Source organism: Erinaceus europaeus, chromosome 12, assembly GCF_950295315.1.
Source record: "Erinaceus europaeus chromosome 12, mEriEur2.1, whole genome shotgun sequence".
NCBI lineage: Eukaryota > Metazoa > Chordata > Mammalia > Eulipotyphla > Erinaceidae > Erinaceus > Erinaceus europaeus.
Window position 1 is genome coordinate 48612526 of NC_080173.1, and position 27686 is coordinate 48640211.

General features: G+C 39.0%; 3 protein-coding genes, 1 long non-coding RNA gene and 1 other non-coding gene across 5 annotated transcripts; 3 read left to right on the forward strand and 2 right to left on the reverse strand.

The window, feature by feature from the left end:
* Positions 1–1383: 1383 nt before the first annotated feature.
* LOC103120634 (keratin-associated protein 9-3-like) lies at positions 1384–2186 on the forward strand. Its single transcript, XM_016191672.2, has one exon. The coding sequence runs from the start codon at positions 1441–1443 to the stop codon at positions 1852–1854; it is 414 nt and encodes a 137-aa protein (XP_016047158.2). The 5' UTR covers positions 1384–1440; the 3' UTR covers positions 1855–2186.
* A 3827-nt stretch (positions 2187–6013) lies between these two features.
* Positions 6014–6656, forward strand: LOC132541930 (keratin-associated protein 9-3-like). Its single transcript, XM_060203521.1, has one exon. It carries the CDS (start codon positions 6067–6069, stop codon positions 6463–6465), a length of 399 nt encoding a protein of 132 aa, XP_060059504.1. The 5' UTR covers positions 6014–6066; the 3' UTR covers positions 6466–6656.
* Positions 6657–16223: 9567 nt separating this feature from the next.
* Positions 16224–16287, reverse strand: LOC132542280 (U7 small nuclear RNA). Its single transcript, XR_009553377.1, has one exon. It is a non-coding gene; the product is annotated as a U7 small nuclear RNA (small nuclear RNA).
* A 1441-nt stretch (positions 16288–17728) lies between these two features.
* LOC132541931 (uncharacterized) lies at positions 17729–23995 on the reverse strand. The gene is made up of 3 exons (XR_009553042.1): positions 23888–23995; positions 21178–21417; positions 17729–17959 (listed from the first exon to the last, which is right to left on the reverse strand). It is a non-coding gene; the product is annotated as an uncharacterized LOC132541931 (long non-coding RNA).
* A 193-nt stretch (positions 23996–24188) lies between these two features.
* Positions 24189–24806, forward strand: LOC103120619 (keratin-associated protein 3-1). Its single transcript, XM_007531059.2, has one exon. It carries the CDS (start codon positions 24251–24253, stop codon positions 24551–24553), a length of 303 nt encoding a protein of 100 aa, XP_007531121.1. The 5' UTR covers positions 24189–24250; the 3' UTR covers positions 24554–24806.
* Positions 24807–27686: the final 2880 nt, after the last annotated feature.

The following is a 27686-nucleotide window of genomic DNA, read 5'->3' on the forward strand; positions in this document are numbered from 1 at the left end:
GAGGGATTGAAAATACGGTGATGAATAGATATTTACAAACCCATGTTCAGCATTAATTACTGTACTAAAGATAGAAAAAATCCAAATGTGCTTTGAAGGATGGATGGATTTTAAGAAAATGTATCATATATATATATATAGATGATAGATAGATAGATAGATAGATAGATAGATAGATAGATAGATATAACAATATTATTCGGTCTTTAAAAAGGAAGTAAATTTAGTCACTGCCTACAACACAGATGACTTTAAGTGAAATTTTCTAGTTATAAAAAGATAAATGCTTTATATCATTTTATACAGTATCCCTAGAAAGGTCAAGTTCAAGAAGATACAAAGTAAAATAGTGGTTGTCATGAGTTTGGGCATGATAGGTAGATGTGAACATTGTTTAATGAATATGCCATTTCAATGTGGGATGAGTAATAAATAGAGCTTTAGACTCAGAGAAACATGAATGTGTTAATGCTAGTGAACTGAAAGTATACTTAAAATGGTAACTTTTAGTTTTTGTTATAGCTTTAAAATATTTGAGATAAATACAAATGGATAACCAGACTTAACTGAATTTAAAGATATACATGGACATATGCTGGCTCATGCTTACAAAAGCAAGAAGAAAGATAACAGAAATGCACACCAAAATGTAAATATTGTCTCTGGAGTGCTAGTTTTGGAAGTATGTGTGTGTAAGTGTGTATGGATATTAACTTTTCTCTATCTATGTACTGTTTGAATTGTTAAAACTTGTACACATGAGTAGAACTATAGAACTGTATTTTTACTCTAGTGGAATCAGAAAACCAAATCATTTAAAGTTTTCAACTGGGAGTACATACAGTAATGATTACTAGCAAAAATACTCCTTAGAACTCCTGTAATTTGCATAAACTGGCAATGGTAAAGCATATTTCTTTTAAGTATGGATGAATCAGATGATTGCTCATGTTTGATGACACTACTGTTAGTAATTCCAACACTTGACAATTTGTTTATTAAATCATGATCTTTAATCAAGTGATCACTTAAGGAGAAACTATCCAGCTTGAATAAACTTTGCCTAGAGGTTATGAAAGGACAGGTGCCACTGGGTCAATCAGGAAAATAGTTGACTTGAGTCTAGTCTGTCATGTGACTTGCATAGAGGTGCCACTGTGATTGGTATTTACAAGAGCCTTCATTTGCTGTGACTGCAAGAGACATAATGAGATATAATTGAACAATGACCAAAGCAGGCTATTGAAATGCTATTTATAACTTTGTAAACAACTCAAGTTATCAACCAATCAGAAAGTAACTTTGCAAATGACATCAAGGAAAGATACGAGATGTTAAGGAAATGCACAGGCCTACGAAATATATAAAAGGCCAGTTGTAGAAGGTAAGGATAAAACTCAGAAACATCTCTACTTAACTCTCAACCCAAACCCAGATACCATGGCCTGCTGTACCACTAGCTTCTGTGGATTCCCCAGCTGTTCTACTGGTGAAAACTGTGGCTCCAGCTGCTGCCAGCCCAGCTGCTGCCAGCCCAGCTGTTGCCAGTCCAGCTGCTGCCAGCCTACCTGCTGCCCAACCAGCTGCTGTGGGTCCAGCTATGGCATTGGTGGTGGCCAGGAAGGTGGCTCTGGAGCTGTGACCTGCCGAGTCAGGTGGTGCCGCCCTGACTGCCGCGTGGAGGACACCTGCCTGCCCCCTTGCTGTGTGGTGAGCTGCACCCCCCCAACCTGCTGCCAGCTGCACCATGCCCAGGCTTCCTGCTGCCGCCCATCCTACTGTGGACAGTCTTGCTGTCGCCCAGCCTGCTGTTGCCACTGTTGCCCTCCCACCTGCTGTGAGCCCACCTGTTAAAAGCCTGGTTGCAAAACTGTGCTGATGGTTGAAGAATATTTTGCTTGGATGCTAAGTATCATGATGTTTCTAAGCCACATCAAAATAATGAAAGTCATAGTCTGAACTTTTTTGGATGCTCTGAACAGCACACTGAAAAATCACTCCACCAATCTAGTATACTCCAGTATACTGAAGTCACAGCCTGATTTGAGCAGAATAACATGGTGTGGTTCTCCATTTCAGTGACATCTATGGTCTCCTGTCTTATCTCCTGATTTCTCTATAGAACTACATTCTCCTTGGACAGCCATTGCTTATTTCAAATAAAAAGTTTAAATGCACAAAGTAAACTATGTTATTTTGTTTCTTTGACCATTAAGCTAGTTCACATTTCTCTGGAATTTGTGATGAGTATAATTTTGATCATAATATTAAGGCATATATTTAAAATCAAAACCCAAAAGTTTAAATACAGTTACATTGTGCTTAAGCATATTAAGTTAATAAAATACTCCATGCACTAAATAGTCTTCAAATACTTATAAAATCCAGTCTATTTGGATTAGACCTAGACTGCTAAATCAACTTTTAGTTAAAATTTGGGGGTTAATAAAAGCTGTGAAATGTCTACATAGTCTACTTCTACCATTATAAATATTTTATTTAACATAGTAGATGTTTTCTTTCAAGTATGTCCAATATTTAAATAAACCATGTTACTTAACTGAATTGATTTTAAAATATCTACTGGGTGCTATTTTCTAGGAGTATTTAGATTCAATTCCTATGCCTTAACCCCATGCCACTTCTTCTTCCCATTGACTCTGATATTCCTCTCTAAATTTCAATATTTATTTATTTATTGCCTCTAAGATCTGCTTCATTGCTTATAAAGTGTCCCCCCTGCAAGTGAGGAGCAGGGGCTTGAACCCTGGTCTTTGTGTGTGCTTTTAATCCAGTGTGCCATTGCCAGATCCCCTAAATTTCAATCCTCAACACTCTTGTCCTCTTACTGTATGCATATGAAGTATCTGGTTTAAATAAAAGTAGAATAGTTATGGAGCTACCCAGAGAGTTCCACTATGAATATTTGCCAGACACATACACTAAAAATCTGAAGCATCTATTTATTTATGAACTTTGCAATGCAATCTTAGGGGGCTAAGAGGTAGCTTAATCGTTATTCAAAAAAGGTTTTAAAGTAGGAGGATATGAGGTCTCAGATCCAGTCCCCGGCACTATCATAAGCCAGAACTGAACAGTGTTTTGGGGGGAAAAAATAAGAAAAGGAAAGAAACTGGGCATGTATCTCTGTGTTAGCACATATGTTGCATGCTTAAGGCTCTAGAGGTTCCAGCTTCAATATCTGTCACTGCCACGTGCCAGAGCTGATCAGTGCTCTGGCCTCTTATATAAAAAAAAGTGAAACAAATCATAACAAAGGGAAAAATATTCTCTTTTTCTTACTTTTACTAGTGATTTAATAATGATTAGAAAGATAATAAGATCTTGGTGTACAATTCCACCAAGTCCCCACCACCAGAGTTCTGTGTCTCATCCCTTCCATTCAAAGCTTCCCTATTCTTTATCCCTCTCTGGGAGTATGAACAAGTATTCATTATGGGGAGCAGAAGGAGGAAGGTCTTGATTCTGTAACTGCTTCTCCATTGAACATGGACACTGGCAGGTCTATACATACGCCAAGCCTGTTTCTTTCTTTCCCTAGTTAGGTCGGGATTTTAAGAGGTGTGGTTATGGTTATCTCACTTCGGTGAGATTGTCTGCCTGTCCCCAGGATGGCATCATGGTAGCATCAGCAGCTTGGTAGCTGAAAGATGGTAAAGATAAAAGCGAACTGTTCAATTAACAGTAACCCCAAAATAGGAATAGAGCAAATGAAACTAGGGAATTTTGTGTGGGAAGAAGCTATAAGTCTATTTTAGGTATATTCCAAGGGGCCCATGACTTTAGTAATTTTTGCCTGAGTCTAATATAAATTAACATTAACTATTAGCCCCATCGATCTGACCTAGGTCCTATGTCTGTTCATATATAGCACAGCAGCCTGTGTAACTTCTGAGTCCCTGTCAGTCTGAGCTCAGAGACCATGGTCATAGCCAGGAACATTCTAGGCTGTACTCATTTCAGGACAAGTCTTCTTCTATGGCTTAGTAGGTTGACACAGCCTCCCTTCAGAGAATGGGACAGCCCCTACCATTGCTGCTCTACAGTGAGGGCAAGGTCTTAGAGAGGCCTACAAGAGGGCTTATGAAGACATTTCCCGATGAAAGTGATGGTAGAGAGAGGGATCTATTAGAGGCTTAGGCCTATCATATCTATGTGAGAATCCACGAATTCCTTGGCTAGAACCCCAAATGATGGAGTGGCCTAACACTGATCAAAAAAGCCATCATTGGGAGTCGGGCTGTAGCTCAGCGGGTTAAGTGCAGGTGGTGCAAAGCACAAGGACCAGCGTAAGGATCCCGGTTCGAGCCCTGGCTCCCCCACCTGCAGGGGAGTCGCTTCACAGGCAGTGAAGCAAGCCTGCAGGTGTCTGTCTTTCTCTCCCCCTTTTTGTCTCCCCTTCCTTTCTCCATTTCTCTCTGTCCTATCCAACAATGATGACAACAATAATAATAACTACAACAATAAAACAAGGGCAACAAAAGGGAATAAATAAATAAATATTTTTAATTTTTTTTTAAAAAGCCATCATTAAAGTGTGTTGGTCTCTTTCCCTTATTCAGCTTTTGTAGTACTTACTTAATATAAGGTTAGACTTAAAGTGATCAAATGTTCTCTTAAGTTAACACAATTCCAGAATTTGAAAAAAATGCCGTTTACTATCTTGTTTTTCAGTTTTTCTATAAGTGTTTAAGTATATAATACGTAAAATACAATAGAATAAATTATAAGACACTTTAAGAAAAAAATAGTTATGTTATTTACAAGCTGTAGCACTTACTTTAATCATATAATTTGTAACAATAGCATATGTTTCTGAGATGAGCAAAGTAGGTGATAGAGTATTCTTTAAAATTTCAAAACTCTGAAGTGTTCTGTCCTGAATCATGGATTCAACATTTCCAGCTTTTCCTAGTCTCTCTTGACAATAACAAGGGCTCCTTCATGAGAGGCACTAAAGCTTAAGAGTTCTATTTAGGGAGTCAGGCGGTAGCACAGTGGGTTCAGCAACGATCAGCTTAAGGGTGCCAGTCTGAGGCCCCGGCTCCCCACCTGCAGGGGAGTAGCTTCACAGGTGGTGAAGCAGGTGTTTGTCTTTGTCTTTCTCTCCCCCACTCTGTCTTCCCCTCCTCTCTCTATTTCTCTCTATCCCATACAACAATGAGGACATCAATAACATCTACAACAATAAAAAAAAAACAAGGGCAAAAAAAGGGAATAAATAAATAAATGTTAAAATTTTTTTTAAAGAGTTCTATTTAATTATTTATTAGTGACACAGATGTCTATGAATCCATGCCTTATATTCTGCCCATTCAAATGAGATTCAACAAATATTTATTAAGGTTCTGCCAAAAGCTAAGCACTTTTCTGGATATACATGTATATATATTTACTGTGTCATTAAATTCATAAAATAATTCAACCTAAAACATAAATAATATTTACACATTTGAAATTGACTGATCAAAGGAATTTCAATGGGAACTTGATTTGGTGTTGGAATAAATAAATAAATAACAGAATTCTTTCATTATATCTCATCAAAGTTGCTATTTCAATTCAGTGGTTGTCCTGGTATCATGAATTCAAGAGGATTCAGTCTGTACATGTAGAAGGAAAAAGTATACTTAAAAATAAGAGCATAATTATCTTTAACCTTAGAGATCTGGCCAGAATGTCACATGGAATAAAATACCTATACAGACTCAGGATGCTGATGTGGATTAAAATGGGAGAAGTCTTTGAACTTGGAAACCACAAATGTATGCTAATAAGTAAAGCACTGGCATGAGGAGTCTGTCTGAAACCATAAAACAAAGTAATTTTTAAACAGCTGCTCATAATATCATAAGTATTTCAGTGTGAGCTAATCAGAAAACCACTGAAGAGCAAATTTAACAGCAACAACAAAAAAAGGAAGATATGTAAAGAATTTTGTAAATAGCAGCTTTCCCAGCTATATAAGAGACCCAATGAGGAAGTCACCATCAAAACTCAGCAACTCTTCTAAGCAGCTCAGCTCTCAACCCAAACCCAGATACCATGGCCTGCTGTACCACTAGCTTCTGTGGATTCCCCAGCTGTTCTACTGGTGAAAACTGTGGCTCCAGCTGCTGCCAGCCCAGCTGCTGCCAGCCCAGCTGTTGCCAGTCCAGCTGCTGCCAGCCTACCTGCTGCCCAACCAGCTGCTGTGGGTCCAGCTATGGCATTGGTGGTGGCCAGGAAGGTGGCTCTGGAGCTGTGACCTGCCGAGTCAGGTGGTGCCGCCCTGACTGCCGCGTGGAGGACACCTGCCTGCCCCCTTGCTGTGTGGTGAGCTGCACCCCCCCAACCTGCTGCCAGCTGCACCATGCCCAGGCTTCCTGCTGCCGCCCATCCTACTGTGGACAGTCTTGCTGTCGCCCAGCCTGCTGTTGCCACTGTTGCCAGCCCACCTGCTAAGCACCATGTGGCTGATTTTCAATTGCCCAGAACACAATATCTCGATGACTTCATTCACCCCGTAGACCACTAAGAATTTCTTAGATCGCCATGCTTTTTTTTTTCTATTGTTGTTGTTGAAGCTACTAATATATGAAACTCACAGTTCTGAATATCTTGACCTTCCACTGAAGATCCAGCATGCTGTGAACCTATCAAATCTCTTTAGAAACACCTTCTTTATTTTCTGCAGAGCTGAAAATTATCCTTGAGAACACTCCCTAAGTTTTATTTTATTTTTCCTGCTCTATGATATACTTTTAGTCTCCTCTTACTTAAAAAAAAAAATCCAACATCCAAGGCATTAGAATATATCTTTGGATGTTGCCAGAGATAATGAAAGCTCTTCATCCAACATTTGACTTCTTAGAAGAAGGTTAGACTTTCCCATACTTCAAGATCTGGCTGCAATTCTTTTTTCAATTCTAATTGTCTAACCCACTGTCTATTTCAAATACGTATGTAATAAGATGCTTTCTGTCATTTCTTATTAAATATTGTTTACTGGGAAAAGAAACTATGGTCTGTGTTTCTACTCTTTGATAAAATGGGTTTGTTGAGTATAATTCATGAATGACTATTTGAAAGAAATATATTTGTTTTCTATTTAAAGGAGATTAAAGTAATACAGTGCATTCTTTAATGCAACAGTGAACTTACTGACTTCCAACACTGAGACAATGACGATCAGAAAGATGAAGAATCAATGCCTCTTTCTTTCTTCCTTTTACTTTGTTTCTTTTTTTTTTTTTTTAAGTTTGTGGTTTTGGTCATCACTGGGGCTTCACTGGTCAGGGCCAACATTGTCAGAATGAAAAGAAGAGGCAGATGCTGAGTTACAGAGACTACAATATCAAAACTTCCCTCAGGGTTGTAGGAATCAGAAGATGTAATCCTTATTCTGGATAACCCCTTATGTTCCAATGCATAGGGACCCGAGTTTGAGCCCCTGGTCTCCACCTGTAGTGGGAAAGCTTCGCAAGTGATGAGGCTGCGTTGCAGGTGTCTCTCCGTCTCTCTCCCTCTCTATCTCCTCCTTACCCTCACAATTTCTGGCTGTCTCTATCCAACAAATAAAGAAGGAGGAGGGGGGAGTCGGGCGGTAGCACAGCAGGTTAAGTGCAGGTGGCGCAAAACACAAGGACCTGCATAAGGATCCGGGTTCCAGCACCCAGCTCCCCAACTGCAGGGGAGTCGCTTCACAGGCAGTGAAGCAGGTCTGCAGGTGTCTGTCTTTCTCTCCCCCTCTCTGTTTTCCATCCTTCCTCCATTTCTCTGTCCTATCCAACAATGACAACAACAATAATAATAACTACAACAATAAAACAACAAGGGCAACAAAAGGGAATAAATAAATAAATATAAAAAATAAAGGAGGAGGAAGGGGAATTCTGGTATAGATACCTCTGTGGTCAATGTGCCTTGACAGTCCAACTTATAATAAGTGTGTCCACACAGGACATGAATGCTGACAACTTTAAAGGCTTAAGAGAAGGATGTGAAACAACTACACATGAGACAAAGAGAGAAATAACTCTTGCTCCAGAATGATAGTCTGGAGAAAGAAATGAGATTTACTCAGGAAGTCTTAAAAATTGCTCCATAACTTCTGCCCAGTGTGTCACCAGACTCACACACTCCTTTCAGCAGTTCAGTTTTCCTGTGAATACCAGTAAAGAGACTGAGTTTTAATTCTAAGTTGACTCAAGGGATGAAGAGATAGTCCAGGGGTCAAACAGAATAAGGAAACCACATGAGAATAATGCCGTAGCAATACTTTCGGAGGATCAGTGGAAGGGAACTTCCAGAGGCGGGTCTACAGACTAGCAGCAGCTGTGTCTCTCTTCTCTCCCGGGTCAACTAAGAATAACAAAGCAGATCACCTGAGAACACAGCAAGACAAGACTTGGATTATTTTGGGAACCCACCATGTCATGGGTGAATGCAAATACATGTGGTTTGTGGCCAGAGAAGGACCTAAGGAGAGATTCCTGGGGCTGAAAGCCTGTGACTACTCAGGAACAACTGATAACAGCCCGTCAGTTTGCCAGTTGAAGCATCATCTCCAGTCTGAGTTTTATCAACAAATAAAATGCTCATGGGAAGACAGGATCCCCTAAGGGTCACCAAATGCAACTGTGAGTCTCCATTGCTACTGTCCCTTGGAGGCTGGAGCAGCAGTTGAGAGGCCCCATGCTGGCGTCAGGGGAGAGACCTGATCAGACAACTCAGAAGAAGAGATACTCTCCCACTCGTCTGATCAGACAACTCAGAAGAAGAGATACTCTCCCACTGGTCTGGAAGTGGGGCTATATAGTGGCAGCCTTTCTACATTGTCTCCTAACAAATTCAGAGGAATACTTTTAGAAATTGTGGATATGTTTTGGCTGGCCAATACTACCTTATTGGGCTGCTGAGACAGCATAATTGTTATTTAAAACAGTTTATGCTGAGGTTCTGAATTCCTAGGTTCAGTTGCCAGCACCATCATAAGCCAGAGCTGAGCAGTGCTCTGGTCACTCTGAGAGTCAGTTGTCAGCACCAAGAAAGGCTTTACAAAAAGATATGTTGGAGTAATTCTTTTAAAAAATGTATTATTTTTTTATTGGGGGACTAATGGTTTTTCATTGACAGTAAAATACAATAGTTTGCACATGCATAACATTTCCCAGTTTTCCACATAACAATTCAGTCCCCACTAGGTCCTCTTCTGCCATCATGTTCCAGGACCTGAACCCTCCCCTCAACCCCCACTCCAAATCCAGTCCAAGCTCTGCTTAGTGTTTTCCCTTCTGATCTTGTTTTCCAACTTCTGTCTATCAGTGAGACCATCCCATATTCATCCTTCTGTTTCTGACTTATCTCACTTAACATGATTCCTTCAAGAGGTTTGAGTAACTCTAAATGAAATGGAAAGAGTATGTTTAAAAACCTAGATACCCTCCTCACCTACTTTCTGTTTTACCTTCCTCAGTCACCCTAAGTCTAACCCTGTGAGATAAAGTAAGGACTACAAAAGCTGGATAAGGGCAAGAGAGTGGCACACTTTAATGGTGACCCTTTTGGTCACTACCAGGCCACCCCATCATCTGAGGCCCTAATCAAGGAATCCTTGGATTCCCATATAGATATGATGGGACTAGATCTCTAACAGGTTCCTCTCTCCACCATCACTGGTTATATCCATCAGGAACAACATTATGAACCTGCTTGTGGGCAAGCAGTGCCCTCCATGTAGAATAACAATGGTAGAAACTGTCCATTCTCCAAAGGGAGGCTGCATCAAAAGCTACGGTTTATGGTGATGCAGGGAATTGAACCTGGAACTTCAGAGCCTCATTATAAATTGTTTTGCATAACAATAATGCTATCTTTTTAGACCATTATAGGCACTTTCAAAGACAGATTTGTATAGTTTACCAAATTAAGCATATACTTATCATACAATTCAACAGTTCTACTCCTGTAGGTGCCAATAGCCCAACACTAAAATTTTAGCTTACAAAATTTTCCAATAGCTATACAGAGGAATAAGGATTGACCTATGAAATGTGAATAGAAAGTAGCTATGAGATACTGAGAATGTTTTCCTGTCTTGGTAAAAGAAGCACAACTTGCTGGTATCCCAATTCCTCTGCATCCTGACCCTTCTTACTTAGAAAACATAGTTGAGCTTCTGAACTAATGCTAGCAGCTATGTGCAAAGCTTCCCCCCTGCAGTTGGGGACCAGGAGTTTGAACCTGGGTCCTTCCACACTGTAATGTGTGCACTTAGCCAGGTGTGCCACCACCTGGCCCCTCTTTCTTTATTTATTTCTTCCTTTAGTTATTTTTTGTTTCTATTTCTCTCTTTTTTTCATAATTAAAGCCTCATTTATGCCATTTCTTTGCTCCCAGACTGACTCTTCGTTCAAATTGAGAGACACAGGGGGAGAGAGAGAGAGAGGGAGAGAGAAAGAGAGCGAGATCACAATTAACAGTGTTCCCTGGTTCATAGAAGTCACATATGATGCCAGGGCTTAAACCTGAGCCATATTCATGGCAAGGCATGTCCCTACCAGGCAAACTATCTGTCTAGGTCAGGGGAGAATTTTTAATAAACTTTATTGAGAATAAACATATAAATGGAAAACTAAAAGGGAAAGAAGTAATTGAAAGATTCAGGCAATAGATGGTGGAAGAGAGATGGAAAGGGTATTAAAAAGAACAAAATAAAGGAGAAAAGGAATAAAAAATAAGTAATGAAAAGACTAGGTACAAAAGAAAGAAAATAGCAGGTTGAGCGGTGGTGCAGTGATAAAGTATTGAACTCTGAAACCTGAGGTCTTGCGTTCTGTCCCTGGTATTGCAGTATCTGGTTCTTTTCTGCACTCTTTCTTTCATTAAAGAAGGAATAAATGATGGAACATATAATATAAAACTTCTTAGTTTATTGATATTGTCACAACAAAGAGTCTAGATGTAGGATTCTTGTAGAAAGAAATATTTGGTTTGTTGACAGAAACTTGAACTCAAAAGTGGACTAAATTATATCCAAGTCTTAGAGCTTGTTTGGCATGGAAGGAAAGAAAAAAAGAAAGGAAGAAAGAAAGAAAGAAAGAAAGAAAGAAAGAAAGAAAGAAAGAAAGAAAGGAAAAGAGGGATGGAGGAAGGGAGACAAATATTTAGGGAGACAGGAATTTTGTGGAAGATTATCACATCACACTGCACACCCACCCACCCCCAAGAAATTCCCAAGGTTCCAGAAAAAACTACCTTTCCTCAAAGATTTAGGAATGTATTCATAGGGTGGAATCCTGGTGGTAGTCTAGGTATAAAAGCAGAAGAGACTACCACTGATGAGCACTCAAACTTTCATGGAGACACTGAAATTCTAGAGCAGTAAATATTAAAATGAATTGAAAGTTTGTTCTAAAGAGTTCTAGTGTAGAGGCAAACAGAAAGTTTTGATCCATAGGCATCTTTATCAAGATTAACTGATTCTAATGCTATCTCTGGAATAAAATAAATGGGAAGCCTACTGAAATATTTTTTATTTCTATGTCAAGACCTTCTGGGAATTGTACCGCTTTCTAATGGTTACTATAAGAAATGATTACAAATCTAGAGGTTTAAAATAAATAGATTTTTGCCCTCATCCCTACTTGTAGGGGGAAAGCTTCATGAGCAGTGAAGAGATATTCTTTCTTTATCTCCCTCTTCCCTCTCAATTTCTCTCTATCCTATGAAATAAAAAAATTAAAAAAGAACAACAACTACTAGGAGCAGGTGATTTCATCATGCAGACATAGAGCTCCAGTGATAATCCTGGTGACAAGCAAAAATAAATAAACTCATATTTGCAGGGGTTTATTTATTTATTTATTTTAAAAAGGAGACATTAACAAAACTGTAGGATAGGAGGGGTACAACTCCACTCAATTCCCACCACCAAATCTCTATATCTCATCTCCTCTGCTGAACATGGGCAGGTTGATCCATACTCCCAGCCTGTTTCTCTCTTTCCCTAGTGGGGAAGGGCTCTGGGGAAGCAGAGCTCCAGAACACATTGGTGACGTTGTCTGTCCAGGGAAGTCTGGTCGATATCATGTTAGCATCTTGAACCTGGTGGTTGAAAAGAGAGTTAACATAAAAAGCCAAACATATTGTTGAACAATCATGGGCCTAAAGGCTGGGATAGTGCAAATGAAGAGTTGGAGGGGTCTCTGTTTTTGTGGATAGCTAGTGGGCATATTTTAGTTACATTCCAAAGGGCCTGTGGCTATACTAGTGTTATGTTGTTGTTGTTTTTGTTTTGCCTGAGTCTGAAGTCTGATATGCAGGTGGATCCTAATTAATTATTGTCTGGGGAAATGACGTCATGGCTTGCAGATGGACCAGAAAGATTAGTCAGGGAAGAAAGTAGTTCCCAAATAAGAGAAAGGTGTATAAGTATTATTGATTGTAAACCCCATCGATTTGATGTGATCTGGTGCCCATATTCAGCTTAGGAGCCTATGTGACCTCTGCATCCCTCTAGATCTGAGCTCACATTCTGTGGTCATAAGTAGGAACTTCTAAGCTGCCCCAATATCAGGACACTTGTTCAGGTGTAGCATAGAGTATATTTTCCAGCCTCCTTTTGGAGGATGGAACATTCTCTACCATTGTTGATCCAAGTTGAGGGCAAGGTCCTATAAGGGCCCACAAAGGGGTCAACTGTGTTGTTCCTGATAGAAATAACTGGTAACAATGGAGAGAGGGATTTATTCAAGGTCTAGGCTCATCATGTCTGTTTGGGAATCTCAGGACTCCCTGATTAGGACCCCAGCTGGTGAAATGGCCTGATAGTGACTAAAGAGTCACCATTAAAGTATGCCAGTCTCTTGCCCTTATTCAGCTTTTGTAGTCCTTGCTTTGATGAAGTTAGCTTTGGAGTGAGTGAGAGGAACTGTAATAGGAAGTAGGCAAGGAGGGTATGTAAGTCTAAGTATACTCTATTTCATTATGAGCTTTATAGTGACTCACTACAGACTATTGTATATTTTTGCTTTCAGGTATATGTTTTGCCCTAATTTATGGATACATGTGAATTATGCTCTATCTTACAGGACCTGGTCTATATCTAGGTTTTCGGACTTTGTTAGGAAGTGAACCTCCTGGAATGGAATTAGAGAATACTATGGAAGGGAAGGTCTGACCTGAGTAATGAGGGTGAACTATTGGCATTTCATGCCTGACATCTCTGGACACAGTCTGAAGTTAAGCATGCTGAGGTGGTATTCCTTGTGTTGATTAGGTTGGGATTGGCGGATGCAGTATCTTTTGGTATGAATTGAGAGAAGCATGCAGGAAAATGAGCCCCACCCTAGAGGTTCCAGGACTGGGGGAAATATAGACTCTATAGAGAAAGCAGAAGGTTCTTGCTGTCTTAGGGTTTAAGAAGACAATAGATAGTTATTGCTATAATCACATTATTTGGCAATTGGGTTAACTTTGAAATATCCCTTTGTTAGAATTTGCTGTATCATACAAAACATCACCATAATTTAAATAATGTATACCAAAATAATGCATATCTTTATGGGAAATTTGAAGAGAGTGTTGTTACCAGAGATGACATGGATAAAGACAAGGTAGTAATACCTAACATCTCACTATCTAACTTACTTGTTGTTCTGGTAGGAAAAAAAAACAAACAGAAAAACAGAATAATTTATTCCTCATTTATTGTAAAGTAAAGAAACAAAAATGACTCTTTTTCAGGATTATATAAATGTGGCAGATTTATTAGGTTCTTAAAAACCATGATATAAAAAAAAAAGCAAAAGAGAAAGAACAGACTAGCCAGCCATGTGGCAGGAGCCATGAAAATGTTCACCAGCTTTCAGCTTCAGGAGGCACTGGTCTGGGAGATGACAAGATGCAGCAGGCAAACAGAAACAAGCAAAAAGAGGTTAAAAAAGAAGAAGAAGAATGTATTTCCAACAAATTGTTCCTTAAATAACTTCCAGTAACCACAATTCCTTTCAAGTTTATGTCCTGTGATAAATGTCATATGCTGGTGATGCCAGCCATGTACATGGCACAGCCTTCTTTAGCATATTATCAAGAAAACATAACATTCTCAACACTACTTATTATAAACTAATTTAGGTAATAGATCCACTTGGGGGTGATGTTTCAGATAGAGTATCTTCAGTGGAGTAAATCAGCACAGCCCCTACACATGGTATGCAGTTATTGACATGAAAAAATGCTCTTTTCTACATTATCCATTTACAAGGACAATCAGAAATTGAAGAAAAAGCAAAATTGAAGAAAGCATTCTTTTAACAGGTATGACTAACAATAACCTTCCAAGTATTGTCTAATGAACATGTTAATTCTCTTGTTCTCTGCTAAACCATACACAATCGGTTCTCATTATCTTGGCATTCCATACAACATCCCATCAGTTTACTATATGAGTGACATCGTGTTGATATCTTCCAATGAGAAGGAAACAGAATGCCTTTTTAAAGTCAGAGGTGGATTTAGTTTTTATTTATGACTCCAAAACTCATGAAGGAACAGTGAAATTACAGAACTGGAAGATTTGGGAAGATTCTCCCGATTTAAAAATATTTTTTTAGAATAGGGGTGATAGTATAATGGTTTTACAAAAAGATTTTGTTGCCTCAGGCTTTGCATTCCTAGATTCGATCCCTAGCACCACCATAGGCCAGAAAAGCAAATGAACAAACAAAACACCATTTTGGAAACAGTTACCCTCAGAGTATATTCTCTGTGCCATTGTTAAGTCATTTTCTCCCAGGCTAACACAACAAACACCCTACCTTACTTACTTAACCACCCTCCCACCCCCAGGGTCATTACTGGGTTTCGGTGCCTGCACTAGGAATCCACTGCTCCTGGATGCTATTTTTCCCTTTTGTTGCCCTTGTTGTTTATTGCTGTTGTTATTATTATTGTTATTGCTGTCGTTGAATGTCTTTTTCAACGGGTTATGTTGTTTTCACCACCGGGCTGGCTTCATGGGCGGGTAACAGATGACCAGGGACTCATGGTTGAGCTGTAGGTAGTATCTCTTTATTCATGCAGGACGCAGCACAATCTAAGCCGAGCTAAGCTAAACTAAAGGTACCGTAAAACTCACAATGCTGTCTTTATATATAATTGCCAAGTAGGGTGGAAACAGGATGTGACATAGAGAGGGTGGAGAGAAAAGTGACTGGTGAAAATCAGAGTGTGACAAGGAGGGGGCAGAGCAGGCGAGAATCCTATCACTGAACCACAAATGCCCTGGAGGGAAGGTGGTGCTTGTTAACAGCGGTTATGTAAATAGAATGAAGTGGTTATGTAAATAGAATACTGTTAAGCAGGGGGGATTTAAACCAAATGAAACAGAAGGGGTCTCATGCATACCAACAGTTGAATAGTACAGAGAGAAATTGAGAGAGGACAGGAAGACAGAGGTGGGAGAGAAGGAAAGACAACTGCAGAACTGTTTCACCACCTGTGAGGCGTTCCCCTGAAGGTGGGGAGATGGGACCTCTAGCAGGGATCCTTATACTGGTCCTCGTGCTTTGTGCCCCTGCACTTAAGCGGCTGCGCTACCGCCTGGCCCCCACTTATTCAACTTTCATGAAGCTGTGCACAGCAAAGCTACCAACACCTTCGCCAGTAGTTCTGCTAAACCTTCCCACTAGAGGGCTAAAGAGGAGAAAGAAGAGAGCAGCAAGGAAGGAAGAAAACACTTGTCTTCGGTTTTCCTTCCCTCTCCTTCATTGTGGTTTCCTGTGTGTTAGTGGTTTCCAGAATTACCACCCCTTTAACGCTTCAGTAGCTGCAGATCTATCTAATAGCAGCACCAAAGCCTCTGTCGTTTTTTCAGCTCTTTAGTACCAGCTTCACTGAGTCCTCCTCAGGGTCACCAGAATCAGCCAATGTTGAGACATCTGAGTTTTTGCTGTGCAAAGTAAACCCTCTCTACACATTTCTAATTCTTAACTCCTTTCTCTCTTTCAAAGAAACTAGAATTTCCTGTAGCTCTGTTTTGTGATGTTTAGAGTTCTCTCTTTACCTTTTAGTTAGATATAACTAAACATTTCATGAAAAATTCATCATATGATATTCACTTAGTTCAAATAATGGGTATGGTTCTTTTCTCCTGACTGGAACTATTGTATTCTTATTACCTTTGAAAACTTATGTTTCTATTTTTGTTGTTATTTTTTTTGAGCTCCTTCCAGTAGAGACCAGAAGACCTGCTTGACAAATTCTAAAATAGCTGTAAAACTATGTTTATTATTATTACTATTAAAGGTAAATTGGTCTTTTATTTTATTATCATTACTTAATTGATAGAGACATCCATATATCAAGAGGGAAGGGAGAGATAGGAAAAGAGACAGAGAGTCACCTACAGCACTGCTTTCCCCCTGCAGGTGTGGACTGAGGTCTTGAACCCAGGTCTTTGTGCATTGTAGTGTGTTAAATCAGGTGCACCACCACCAAGTCCCTGAAAATTTATGTTTTACACTCACTATTTGGCTTTTTTTTATTAAGATCAAATGAAAACATGTTATTATTTAGGAAAGTTTTTCTCAGATTTTTTTCATTTCTCTCTTGTCCTTTAGGTCTAGTGGAATCCTGCTGAGAAACTAGCAAGACGACTCACCATCATTTAACTCTATAGTTACGAAGAATCTCTACTATAAACCTTCCATGCAAAATGGGCTGTGCTAGGGACAGCTGACTGACAGTATGGCTTTTTGTTAATTGCTAACTTTCCACCAAAACCATTACTCTGACTTAAAGAACCTGCTTTCCATCATTATTGTGTCAAGTGCCAATGGATAAACTGATTTAAAGAAACCACAAAGGTAAAAAGGATTTTGAGAAACTTCAAGAGAGAATGTTGACTCATCACACTAGATAGAACATGAATGCCATAAGACTGAGGATTTGAGAGATAAGCAAAATTGTTTTTCTGAGACTGAGAAAATAATGTCCCAAACACCAAGTATTAGTCCATTCCTACTCATTTCTAAGCACTTCTTTTCTTTTCCTTTGCTAAATCACTGATAACAAACATTTTTAAAAGGGCCTGAGTTAGGGAATGGGAGATACCATAATGGTTATACAAAAAGACTTTTATACTGAGGCTCTGAGATCTCAGGTTTTAGCCCCAGTACTGCCATAGCCAGAGCTAAGCAATGATTTAGTTTCTATCTCTATATCTCTACCTCTATCTCTATCTCTCTCACTAAAATAAATAAATGAAAATATTTTATTAAAAGACCTGAGTTGAAAATTCCATCTGCCTGCTGATTGGCTATGACCTTAAGTAACCCTAGTAGCTTTTATCTCAGAAGCTCAACTTTTATCTTGTCTGTCAAGTGGAGGTCCCAACATCTCAACATCCTCTGTGACTACCACTTATGTATATCGAAAATAATATTCATAGCACATAATAGGTAATAAACAAACACATTATTTTTCTTACTGTTCTCTATTCAAGTATTCACTCTTAGGTGAGACGGGGCTTAAGGACATTTACAAATACCGATCTCTGTTTCTCCTCTTTGCCCAATGTTTGAGCAGACTTGAGTTGTAAGACATTCACTCTCTCCCTTGTTGGTTGTCACATACACTTAGACTGTAAAACATTACCCAGCCCTAAACCAATCATAGTGTGTTCAAATACTTAGCAAAAAAAAGAAAAAAAGAAATCTCCCTGTATTTTTGGTCTACATTTGTGCAGAAGCAGCTTTATTATAAAGTGAAGATCCCAACTGGGGGTGAGGGGGTAAAGGGGTGCAGTTTGAGTCCCTTGAGTCTGGTGCACCAGTAAGCACTCCTTCCTCAGCCATGGTGTCACATCTCTTCAACCCACCTGCTTCACTTCAGCAGGAACCTCGATTGACTCCTGGAAGAATAACCATCTCATATACGAAGGAGGTGGGAGGAGCTGAGAAAAATAGAAAGAGTTCTTACCAGGATAACATTTTACAAGCTTTAGGTGGTTTGTCCTTCTTTATGCAACTTACTTGCACCTTTAAAATCATAACAGGATGATAGCTACACTTATAATGGTGATTACTCCAGTGCATGACAATATTAAATAATTATACACCTGAAACTAACAAGTGTTATGCCCAATTTAAAAAAATATTTTAATATTTGGCTGAATTTTTCTCTCATGTATTTTTCTCATATTCTTTCTTCTCATGCTCTTTTCATCTGACCATGAAACCAAATTTCCCCTGAAGGTGACTATCTATGACTATGACCTGTCCCAATTATGTATTACTAGATTTATATATGACAAGATGTTACACATATTAATGACAAATACAGAGTGGTGACATTCAGTACTTAAGCTGATAGCCACATTTCAGCCTCCTCTGAGTAAGCTTGATGAGGTTTAAATCTAAATTATGTTTATTAAGATAGCCTCAACAGAAAGGCAAGAAGACAGAAAGTTCTAGAGAAGTGTTTATTTTTTCCCTAAAAACTATACAGGGTTCCAGCAAAGTAAGTCATAAGGCTAATAGTTATAGTCATTGTGAAGACAAACAAAAAATGTTCAAGATATGACATGCTAGAAAGCTAAATGCCGAGATTTGCCATACATTACCCCATTTTGACAAAAGGACACTTGTAATCAGCATAAAAATAACCCATTTCCCTCAGTGTTTATGAATAAACAACTATTAGAATAATATACTGAGCTCTTACTGTATCCCAGACAATGTGTGAACCACATTAGTGCATTATGTGATTAATTTCTGAAACATTCTATCAATATAATAGTAATATAGGCCATAGTTAACAAATTGAGGGGCAGTAATAGAATAACTTCCCTGTTTTGAAAGAATACATAGCCTCTTCCAACATGAAGACCCTAAATCTCATCTGCTATACTCCTACCTTTATGTTCCTGATTATTAAATAATTTGTAGCTGCTACCATGATACCAACCTGACTTCCCTGGTCAGATGACCTCACCAATGTGCCCTGGAACCCCACCTCTCCAGCTCTCCCTCACTAGGGGAAGATAAAACAGGCTGGGAGTATGGATTTACTTGTCAATGTCCATGTCAGGCAGAAAAGCAATTACAGAAACCAGACCTTCCATCTTCTATACCCCATAAAGATCTTTGGTCCATACTCTCAGAGGGATAAAGGATAGGGAGACTTCCAGTGGAGGGGGTGGGATACAGAACTCTGGTGGTGGGAATTATATGGAATTGTAACACTCTTATCCAACAATCTTGTCAGTCATTATTAAATAACTAATAAACTTTTAAAATTAATAATAATAATAATAATAATAAAACCTCAATAATCAGAGCTATGTAGTTATCTCCTTTAGCACAAACTCAAGTTGGAAAAGTAAGAGCAGTGAAGATGTGGATATTGGAAACGAAGCCACTACAGAGTCTCTTTCAGTAATTCACTCTGGTCCTAAATTTGGTCAAACTGAACTCTATAGGAAAGAAAATTAGAAAGTACAGAATAGTAAGGGAAATGATATCTTTGAGTTATGAGCCCTTTGGCAATGTAGTGAAGATCTTGGCCCTTTTTTCAGAACACAGACAGAGTACACTAGATTGAAAAGTAGCTATTAAAATATTTTAAAGTGTGTGCATACACACACACACACACACACACACACACACACACAAAAGAATACATGTCAGTGGCTGTCAATGATCAGCCTAAAAAAGTTCAAATGCATCATCCTGGAATTCAAGTACGGTTGTAATCTAGACTTAGTCCTCTATTCATTGGTTCCTAATGCCAATTTATTCGCTATTCACTTCTGTGCATTTATTGCTACTATTTTCTACAGAAGAAATGTTTTTCCTTCTCCATTGTCTTGTTCTCAAAAATTTTGTGCCCACGAACTCCAGCAGAGTCTAAAATATTTGAGAGTACACCTATGTCCTGTTCATCTCTGAATGCCCCAAATTTCCTAGCACAGTATAAAGCAAATAGCAGGTGAATAACAAAAACATGTTTAAATGAGCCAAGTTAATTCATTTTCTCTTGGAATATGTATTAATAGATTATGGAGAAATTATGAGTTAGTGTATGACAATTATTCTGAGCACAGGCTCTGGAGTCAAATAGCCATGCTTCAGATCCCAACTGATTTCACCATCTTTTTTTTTTTTTTTTTTTCCATGTTCCTGATTATTCCTTGGTTTCTTTATTGTAAAACAAGATAGTTTTCAAACTAACATCCTAAGATTATGGTAATAATTAAATGATTATAGATGAAGAGCTCTTACAAGTATATCTGTTACACAGCAAATACCATATAAGAGTTTGCTCTCATTATCTAACCAGCTATCTATTTAGTAAGCTAGCAACTCAGATATATTTTAAAGTTATAAAGTCAGCTAATATTAAACTGGATGAGCCTTTAATACTCTTAATTTAAATTTTAAGTATTACTGAAGGCTTTAGAAAATCAGTGGTGACTTAAATAGGGCAGCCAGATTTGTCTAACCAGTAGAAAAAGATACCTGATTTAAAATAAAAATTTAAGTTACAAGTTAAATAGATGCTAAATAGTTCACAGAGAAAAAAAAAGAGATTATTAAAAGTACAAAGGAGTTAGACTAAAAGCTTAGAAAAATACGCAACTATTCTATCTAGCAAAAGCTGAACGAAGCAATACCTTTGAAATATTGAGTGTGTTATTTGCCTAAGAGTTGTAAGATCTGCCCTGGCATGTTGTAGTGGGCTCATTTATGTTTACAAGAGACAGGGAAGAAAAAAAATGCCTTCTCAGCTTACTTACTCCTACGCACCTGTAGACAGAATCGACTCTCCTTAAATGGCAAAATGACATTATTCCTGTTTAAAAGAAATTATATTCAAGTGTGATTTTCAGGGCAGGCTGATAAACTGGTAAAAGTTCAGTCAGTTTAACAATAGCAAAACACACAAAAGAAAATATTATGATGGTGCTGGGAAAAATCCTTTAAGTCTACTTAATCCAAACCCAGAATCCTTTGTTCACTTGCTAAGCAAAAGAGAAAATTTCACATCTTCCATGAAAGAGTTGGTGTTAGTGGCTGCCCTGATGACAATCACTCCTTCTTCCAATTTCTATTATTACAATACAAATACCATGCAAACTCAGGAAATAAAGACTTTTTTTTTCTTATTTACAGTCATGTTTATTAGTATGACAAACTGAAAAGCTTCTTATATCCAGCTTTTGTGAAGGGATGAAATGCTCCATCAGGCTTAAAGAAAACTGGGTTGCCATAGTGTGAAGCTTCACACACTGACATTCCTGCTGACCTGGGAAGTACTACCATGGGCGGGTTCTCCCAGCAGCGACCCAGAAATCCACGGAATCATTGAGAGGTGGATGGAGGTGCATACGAGGCTCACAGCAAACTGTGACTAACACACATAAAAGTTAGCTTTTCTTTTTTCAGTTCAGAAACTTGGTAGTAAGCACATTTGCTGGAACCTTCCAAATCTTCTTTATCTTGGTCTTCTACGTGTTCATCCTCTGCAGGTTCTACACTCAGTAATAATCATTGACCCCCCCTCCATGCTGGCACCCCAGATAAGAGTTTGGGGGCTCAGATTCTTTCTTATCTATGAGTAAATATGAGTTCTAAATATAATCCTTGGATGATCTCTAAGTCAGCAAGATCTTCTATCTCTGCTTTGAAAAATATCTTCCCAAAGTCTATAATGTCTCACCAATTCCCTTTAAAGATGTTCCAAAGTAAGATTTTTCTTTATTTTTTAAAAAAGTTTAATTATATTTATTTAGTTATTGGATAGAGATAGCCGGAAATTGATAGGAAAGGGGAAACAGAAAAGGAGAGAGAAGGGGGTCGGGCGGTAGCGCAGTGGGTTAAGCGCAGGTGGCACAAAGCACAAGGACTGGCATAAGGATCCCGGTTCAAACCCCCAGCTCCCCACCTACAGGGGGATCACTTCACAGGTGGTGATGCAGGTCTGCAGGTGTCTATCTTTATCTACCCCTCTCTCTTCCCCTCCTTTCTCCGTTTCTCTCTGTCCTACCTAACAACGATGACTTCAACAACAATAATAACTGCAACAACAATAAAAAACAAGGGCAACAAAAGGGAAAATAAATAATAATATAAAAAAGAAAAGGAAAAAGAGAGAGACCTTTAGCACTGCCTCACCATTTGTGAAGTTTTCCCCCTGCGGGTGTGGACCTGGAGCTTGGACCCATGCCCTTGGGCACTGTAACATATATGCTCAGCCAGGTGTACCACCACCCAGTGCCTCCCCCCAGTAAGATTTTTCTAAACTGCCAGTTTAACATTTTTCACACTGCAAAGTAAATTTAAATATTATACTGCTTCATGTTTATTTCTTTAAATAATTTTAGCACTAAGGTTTAGCTATAATCTGGGAGTCTCCTTAAGCATATTCCATTGAAATCTATTCTGTGAAGCTAGTCTATGAAAGGAAACAAACAAAAATGATAGCAAGCTAAAGTAATTGTAGAGAAAACTATAAGCTCTCTTTACTAAAAATAAATCATGTTAAGTGAAATAAGTCAGAAACAGAAGGATGAATATGGGATGATCTCACCCTAAGGCTGAAGTTGAAAAAAAAGATCAGAAGAGAAAACACAAGTAGAACCTGAACTGGAGTTGCTGTATTGCACTAAAGTAAAAAACTCTGGTGGGGGTGAGGGGAGAGTACAGGTCTTGGAAAAGAATGACAGGGAACCTAGTGGGGGTTGTATTGTTATGTGGAAAAATGAGAAATGTTATGCATGTACAAACTACTGTATTTACTGTTGACTGTAAACATTAATCCCCCCAAAATAAGCAAATAAATAAAAGTCATTGAGTCCATTGGCATATTAAAGGCTGTGAGAGGTCCACCATTGGAAGAACACAACATTACTTCCTCAAGGTGATATTTACCAGAGATTTCATAATATTTCTTGGAACAGAATTTTCATTGAAGTCACTGGGAAATTGTACATTTAGTCTCTAACTGGCCTGATAATCTAGTCTTTGGATTATCAATAATCTTAATTGTCACTATCGCACAGACTTTCAGAGGGCTTCTTTTCTGTCACTCAGGTTAATACCCATCTACAAGACTCTGCCAAGATATCCAGCTCCGTAAGAAAATGTGTCTTTACACAAAACCAAATCCCTTTCTCTAAATAGCTTATCTAACTGTTTGTCATTGCTGAACCTCCACCAATCTGGACCCACATTTTAAAAAAGAAAGAGAAAGGCAGAGGGTGTGAGTGGGGATGCATGTGGTAGAGCATACATGTTACCATGTCTTTCAGGCTTAAGCCCCTGGTTCCCACCTGCAGGGGGAAGCTTCACATGTAGTGAAGCAGTACTACAGATGTCTTTCCTCCCTCCCTTCTCCTCCCCTCTTTTCTCTCTTTTTGCCCCGTCACTAAAAGGAGGAAAAATTAATTCGGTGCTGGGAACAGTGGAGTCATTTAGCAGACACTAAATCCCAGTGATAGCATGGTAGATATATTAAATAGATTGATGATAGATAGATAGATGATAGATAGATAGATAGATAGATAGATAGATAGATAGATAGATAGATAGATAGATAGATGGATAGATTCTAAGAGGGAGAAAGAAAGACACCACAGGACCAAAGCTTCTCCCTGTGTGGCAGGTACTGGGCTTAAAGCTGAGACCCTCTCAGGTGAGTTATCTTGTCGACCCTCATCCATCCATTTGAATTCAGCCCGAGACACAAAGATTAATTGGAAGTGTTTTCCAGATAGAACGTCTAAACTGTTATAAAATGTTCTCCAGAACTGACACAATAAAAATCAACTTATCTCTTCCTCTGAAAAGTGGGCAAAAATATGAAGGTTATTTAGAGATACCTAGCATACCAGGCCATCATTCAGGATGTATGATGATTAGAAGATAATGACTCTGGGCTTTTGAAGACTGAAAGGAAGCTCTCCATGCCGTGACAAACAGCCAATCTGAGGAGTCCTAATTTGACAACAAAGCAACCTAAACCCCTTTTATGAGGTGAAGAGTTTGTCTTAGGTAATAAACACTTAAGTAATTAAGTAGGTTTTATAGAGATAGTTATAACCTGAAACATGGAGGAAAAAAATTGTTGGTAATAGGCTGACGCCCAAGGAGGTGGGTATATAAGAGCCAGAGCAGAAGAGAGAAGCATTGAGATACTGAGAAACTTCTCTACTCAGCCCAACAAAATCCCAACTCCTGACACCATGTCTTGCTGCTGTGCTCCCCGATTCTGCTGCAGTGTCCCCACTGGCCCTGCCACCACCATCTGCTCCTCTGACAAATGCTGCCGCTGTGGAGTCTGCCTGCCCAGCACCTGCCCACACGAGATCAGCCTCCTTCAGCCCACCTGCTGCGACACCTGCCCCCCACCCTGCTGTCAGCCTGACACCTATGTGCCATCTTGCTGGCTGCTCAACTCTTGCCACCCAACTCCTGGACTGAGCGGGATCAATGTGACCACCTGTGTGCAGCCCTGCTGTGAGAGCCCCTGTGAGCCCTGCTGTTAAGCTGCCATGTCCTCAAAGAAGTTCAGTGGCATGCTACCAACTCCCTGCATGCCCTCTGTCCTTCGACACTCGCCACTACCTGCATTTGGCTTGTTCAAAAGGCCTTATCATCTTAAACTTGCCTGGCTTTCTCACCCTTTCCAATGATGGAGTTGGAGACTTTACTTCTGTCTTTCAGGCTATTTCATTGCTCTTGCACAAACAGCCATTTTGACTGTTCACTAATAAACTTCATTCTGGCTTAGCATATAAAGCCTTGTGATGATTTCTTTCTGTCATTCCACTTAAGGAAAGTGGGATACATCTGAGTAGCAGGTTATAGGGATAGCCAAGATGTACCCTAAAGAATGAGAGCTCTTGTGGTAGAATTATTGAAAAAGTAGATACTAGTACCTTGTAATAAGCTAAAAGGAAAAAAAAAACCTCATTGAACAGTATATTTTTATTCAGTAGATATTCAAATACACTGCATCAACACAATCTAGAGATTAATGTTTAAAAAAATATTTATCAGAGTCAGGTAGTGGCACACTTGGTAAAGTGCACATGCTACCATATGTAAGGACACAAGTTCAGTTCCTAGCTCCCAACATGCAGGAGGCAAGTTTCACAAGCAATGAAACAGTGCTTCAGGAATTTCTCTTACTCCCCTCCCTCTTAGTTTCTCCCTGTCAAAATAAAAAAGGCAGCCAGAAGCAGTGGATTCATTGTGCAGACACTGAGCCCAGGAACAACACTGGTGAATTTATCTTCAATTACACCGAAAATTTACTTCTATTATTTCCTTAATTGAATAAACAACTTGACTACTTTGCTGGCATATAGAAATAATTTAGTCATCAATGAAATCCAATTTGTGTAATTATGCATATATATGTAATTTTCTATGTTGTCTTCTAGGAAATTTTATTTTGCATGAATATTGGCATTTATTGCATATTCACTGGTTCTTCAAATGAACTGTAATTGTGTTTAGATATCAAGTAACATATAATGCCATACAATTTTTAAACATCAGGCTACAAAATAGTATTCTCTAGACACCAGAAATATTCATACACACTCTGAAGACAAAGACATGTGATACCTCTCAGTACAAAACTTTTATGATACTCATTAATTTATCTCCTTAGCTTCTCTAGAAAAAGTCAATATTTTGCAGAAAATACCCAGAGGGTAGTCTAGTTGTTTATCTTTTCATACTTACTTTGGCACTTTGGGTCATTCATTTCCTTCTCATCCTCAGTTTCCCTGTTATTAAAGCAAGACTACTTTTCTTTTTTTTTATTTTTATATATTTTATTTATTTAAGCAAAGAGACATTAACAAAATCATAGGATGGGGGGGGTATAACTCCACACAATTCCCGTCACCCAATCTCCATATCCCATCCCCTCCCCAATAGCTTTCCCATTCTCTATCCCTCTGGGAGCATGGACCCAGGGTGGTTGTGGGTTGCAGAAGGTGGAAGGTCTGGCTTCTGTAATTGCTTCCCCGCTGAACATGGGCGTTGACTGGTCGATCTATACTCCCAGTCTGCCTCTCTCTTTCCCTAGTAGGGTGATTCTCTGGGGAAGTGGAGCTCCAGGACTCATTGGTGGGGTCTTCAGTCCAGGGAAGCCTGGCCGGCATCCTGATGGCATCTGGAACCTGGTGGCTGAAAAGAGAGTTAGCATACAAAGCCAAACAAATTGTTGAAGAATCATGGACCCAAAGGTTGGAATAGTAGAGATGAAGTGTTGGGGGGTACTCACTGCAAACTCTAGTGTACTACTGCTTTCAGGTATATATTTGCCCTAGATTATGGATACCTGTGAACATATGCTCTATCTCCTGGAACATGGTCTATATCTAGGTTTTGGGACTTTGTTAGGAAGTGAACCACCTGGCATGGAATTAGAGAATACTATGAAAGGAAAGGTCTCACCCGAGTGATGAAGCTGAAGGGTTGTCGTTCCACACCTGAAGTCTCTGGACACAGTCTGAAGTGAAGCATGCCGGGGTGGCACTCGTTGCGTTGATTAGGTTGCAATCAGCGGATGCAATATTATTTGATAAGAATTGGGAGAAGCATACGGGAAAGTGGGCCCTACCCTAAGGTCCCAGGACTGGGGGAAGTTTAGGCTCTATAGTGGAAGTGTGAGGTTCCTGCTGTCTTAGGGTTCAAGAAGACAATGGATAGTTACTGTTATCATCACATTATTTGGTAATTGGGTTAACTTTGAAACGTCCCTTTGTTAGACATACAATCAATTTTCCCCCTCTCATATTAATTAAATAGTGATTTATATGACTACAGTTTAATGGTGTGTACAAAACTACTTTTCTTTACACTTTCATGTGTCAGAATAGCTGTGAGGCTCAAAAAGACTCCTGTGCCGCCTGCAGGACATGCTTACCATGTGAGACTCACTAGTACTACTACACAGTGACTCTCAGCTTTCTCACCAAAAGGCATTCCTTTATTCCTGAACTAGCGTAATAGTTCACCTGATGGAACACCTGGCTTGCCATGTGCATGGCTGAGGCCCAAGCCCCTAAATACCACATGCAAATACCACAGTCCTGGTTCTGCCTCAGTTTTCCTGTATGACTCAAACAATTAACTTCAACTTTTTGGGTCTCAGGTATAAAATTAATAAAAGGGGTTAGCTTTAAAGTCATCTGTAAAGTCAGTTTTAACTTCCTATAGGCCTAGGTTATCTTGAAGCATTTTATGTACTGGTATTCTATACTACTGACATATATATCTTGTCTTATTTTTTTTTCTTTGCCTTATATTTTATTTTCCATTTTTATTAGTTATTTAATATTAATTTTCAAAATTATAAGATAAAAGGGGTATAATTCCACACTGTTCTCCCAGAGTTCTGTGTCCCCATTCCCTTCACTGGAAATTGCAATAGTTCTCCCAACGTCACAAATACCGGTTAACTATTATTTCTATAACTATCTATATTCATATACATTTCCCATTTTCCTATAGTCCTACTTTCTCTTCCTTTCTAAGTCAGACTTACACAACTGTTACTATTTTCCAAATGTCCTTCCTTTTTTCCCCTTCTCTCTCTGGGTCCTGATATAATTGGAGTTCAAAGTCCTCTGGTCATCTTCCTCTAACATTTCTTCCCTG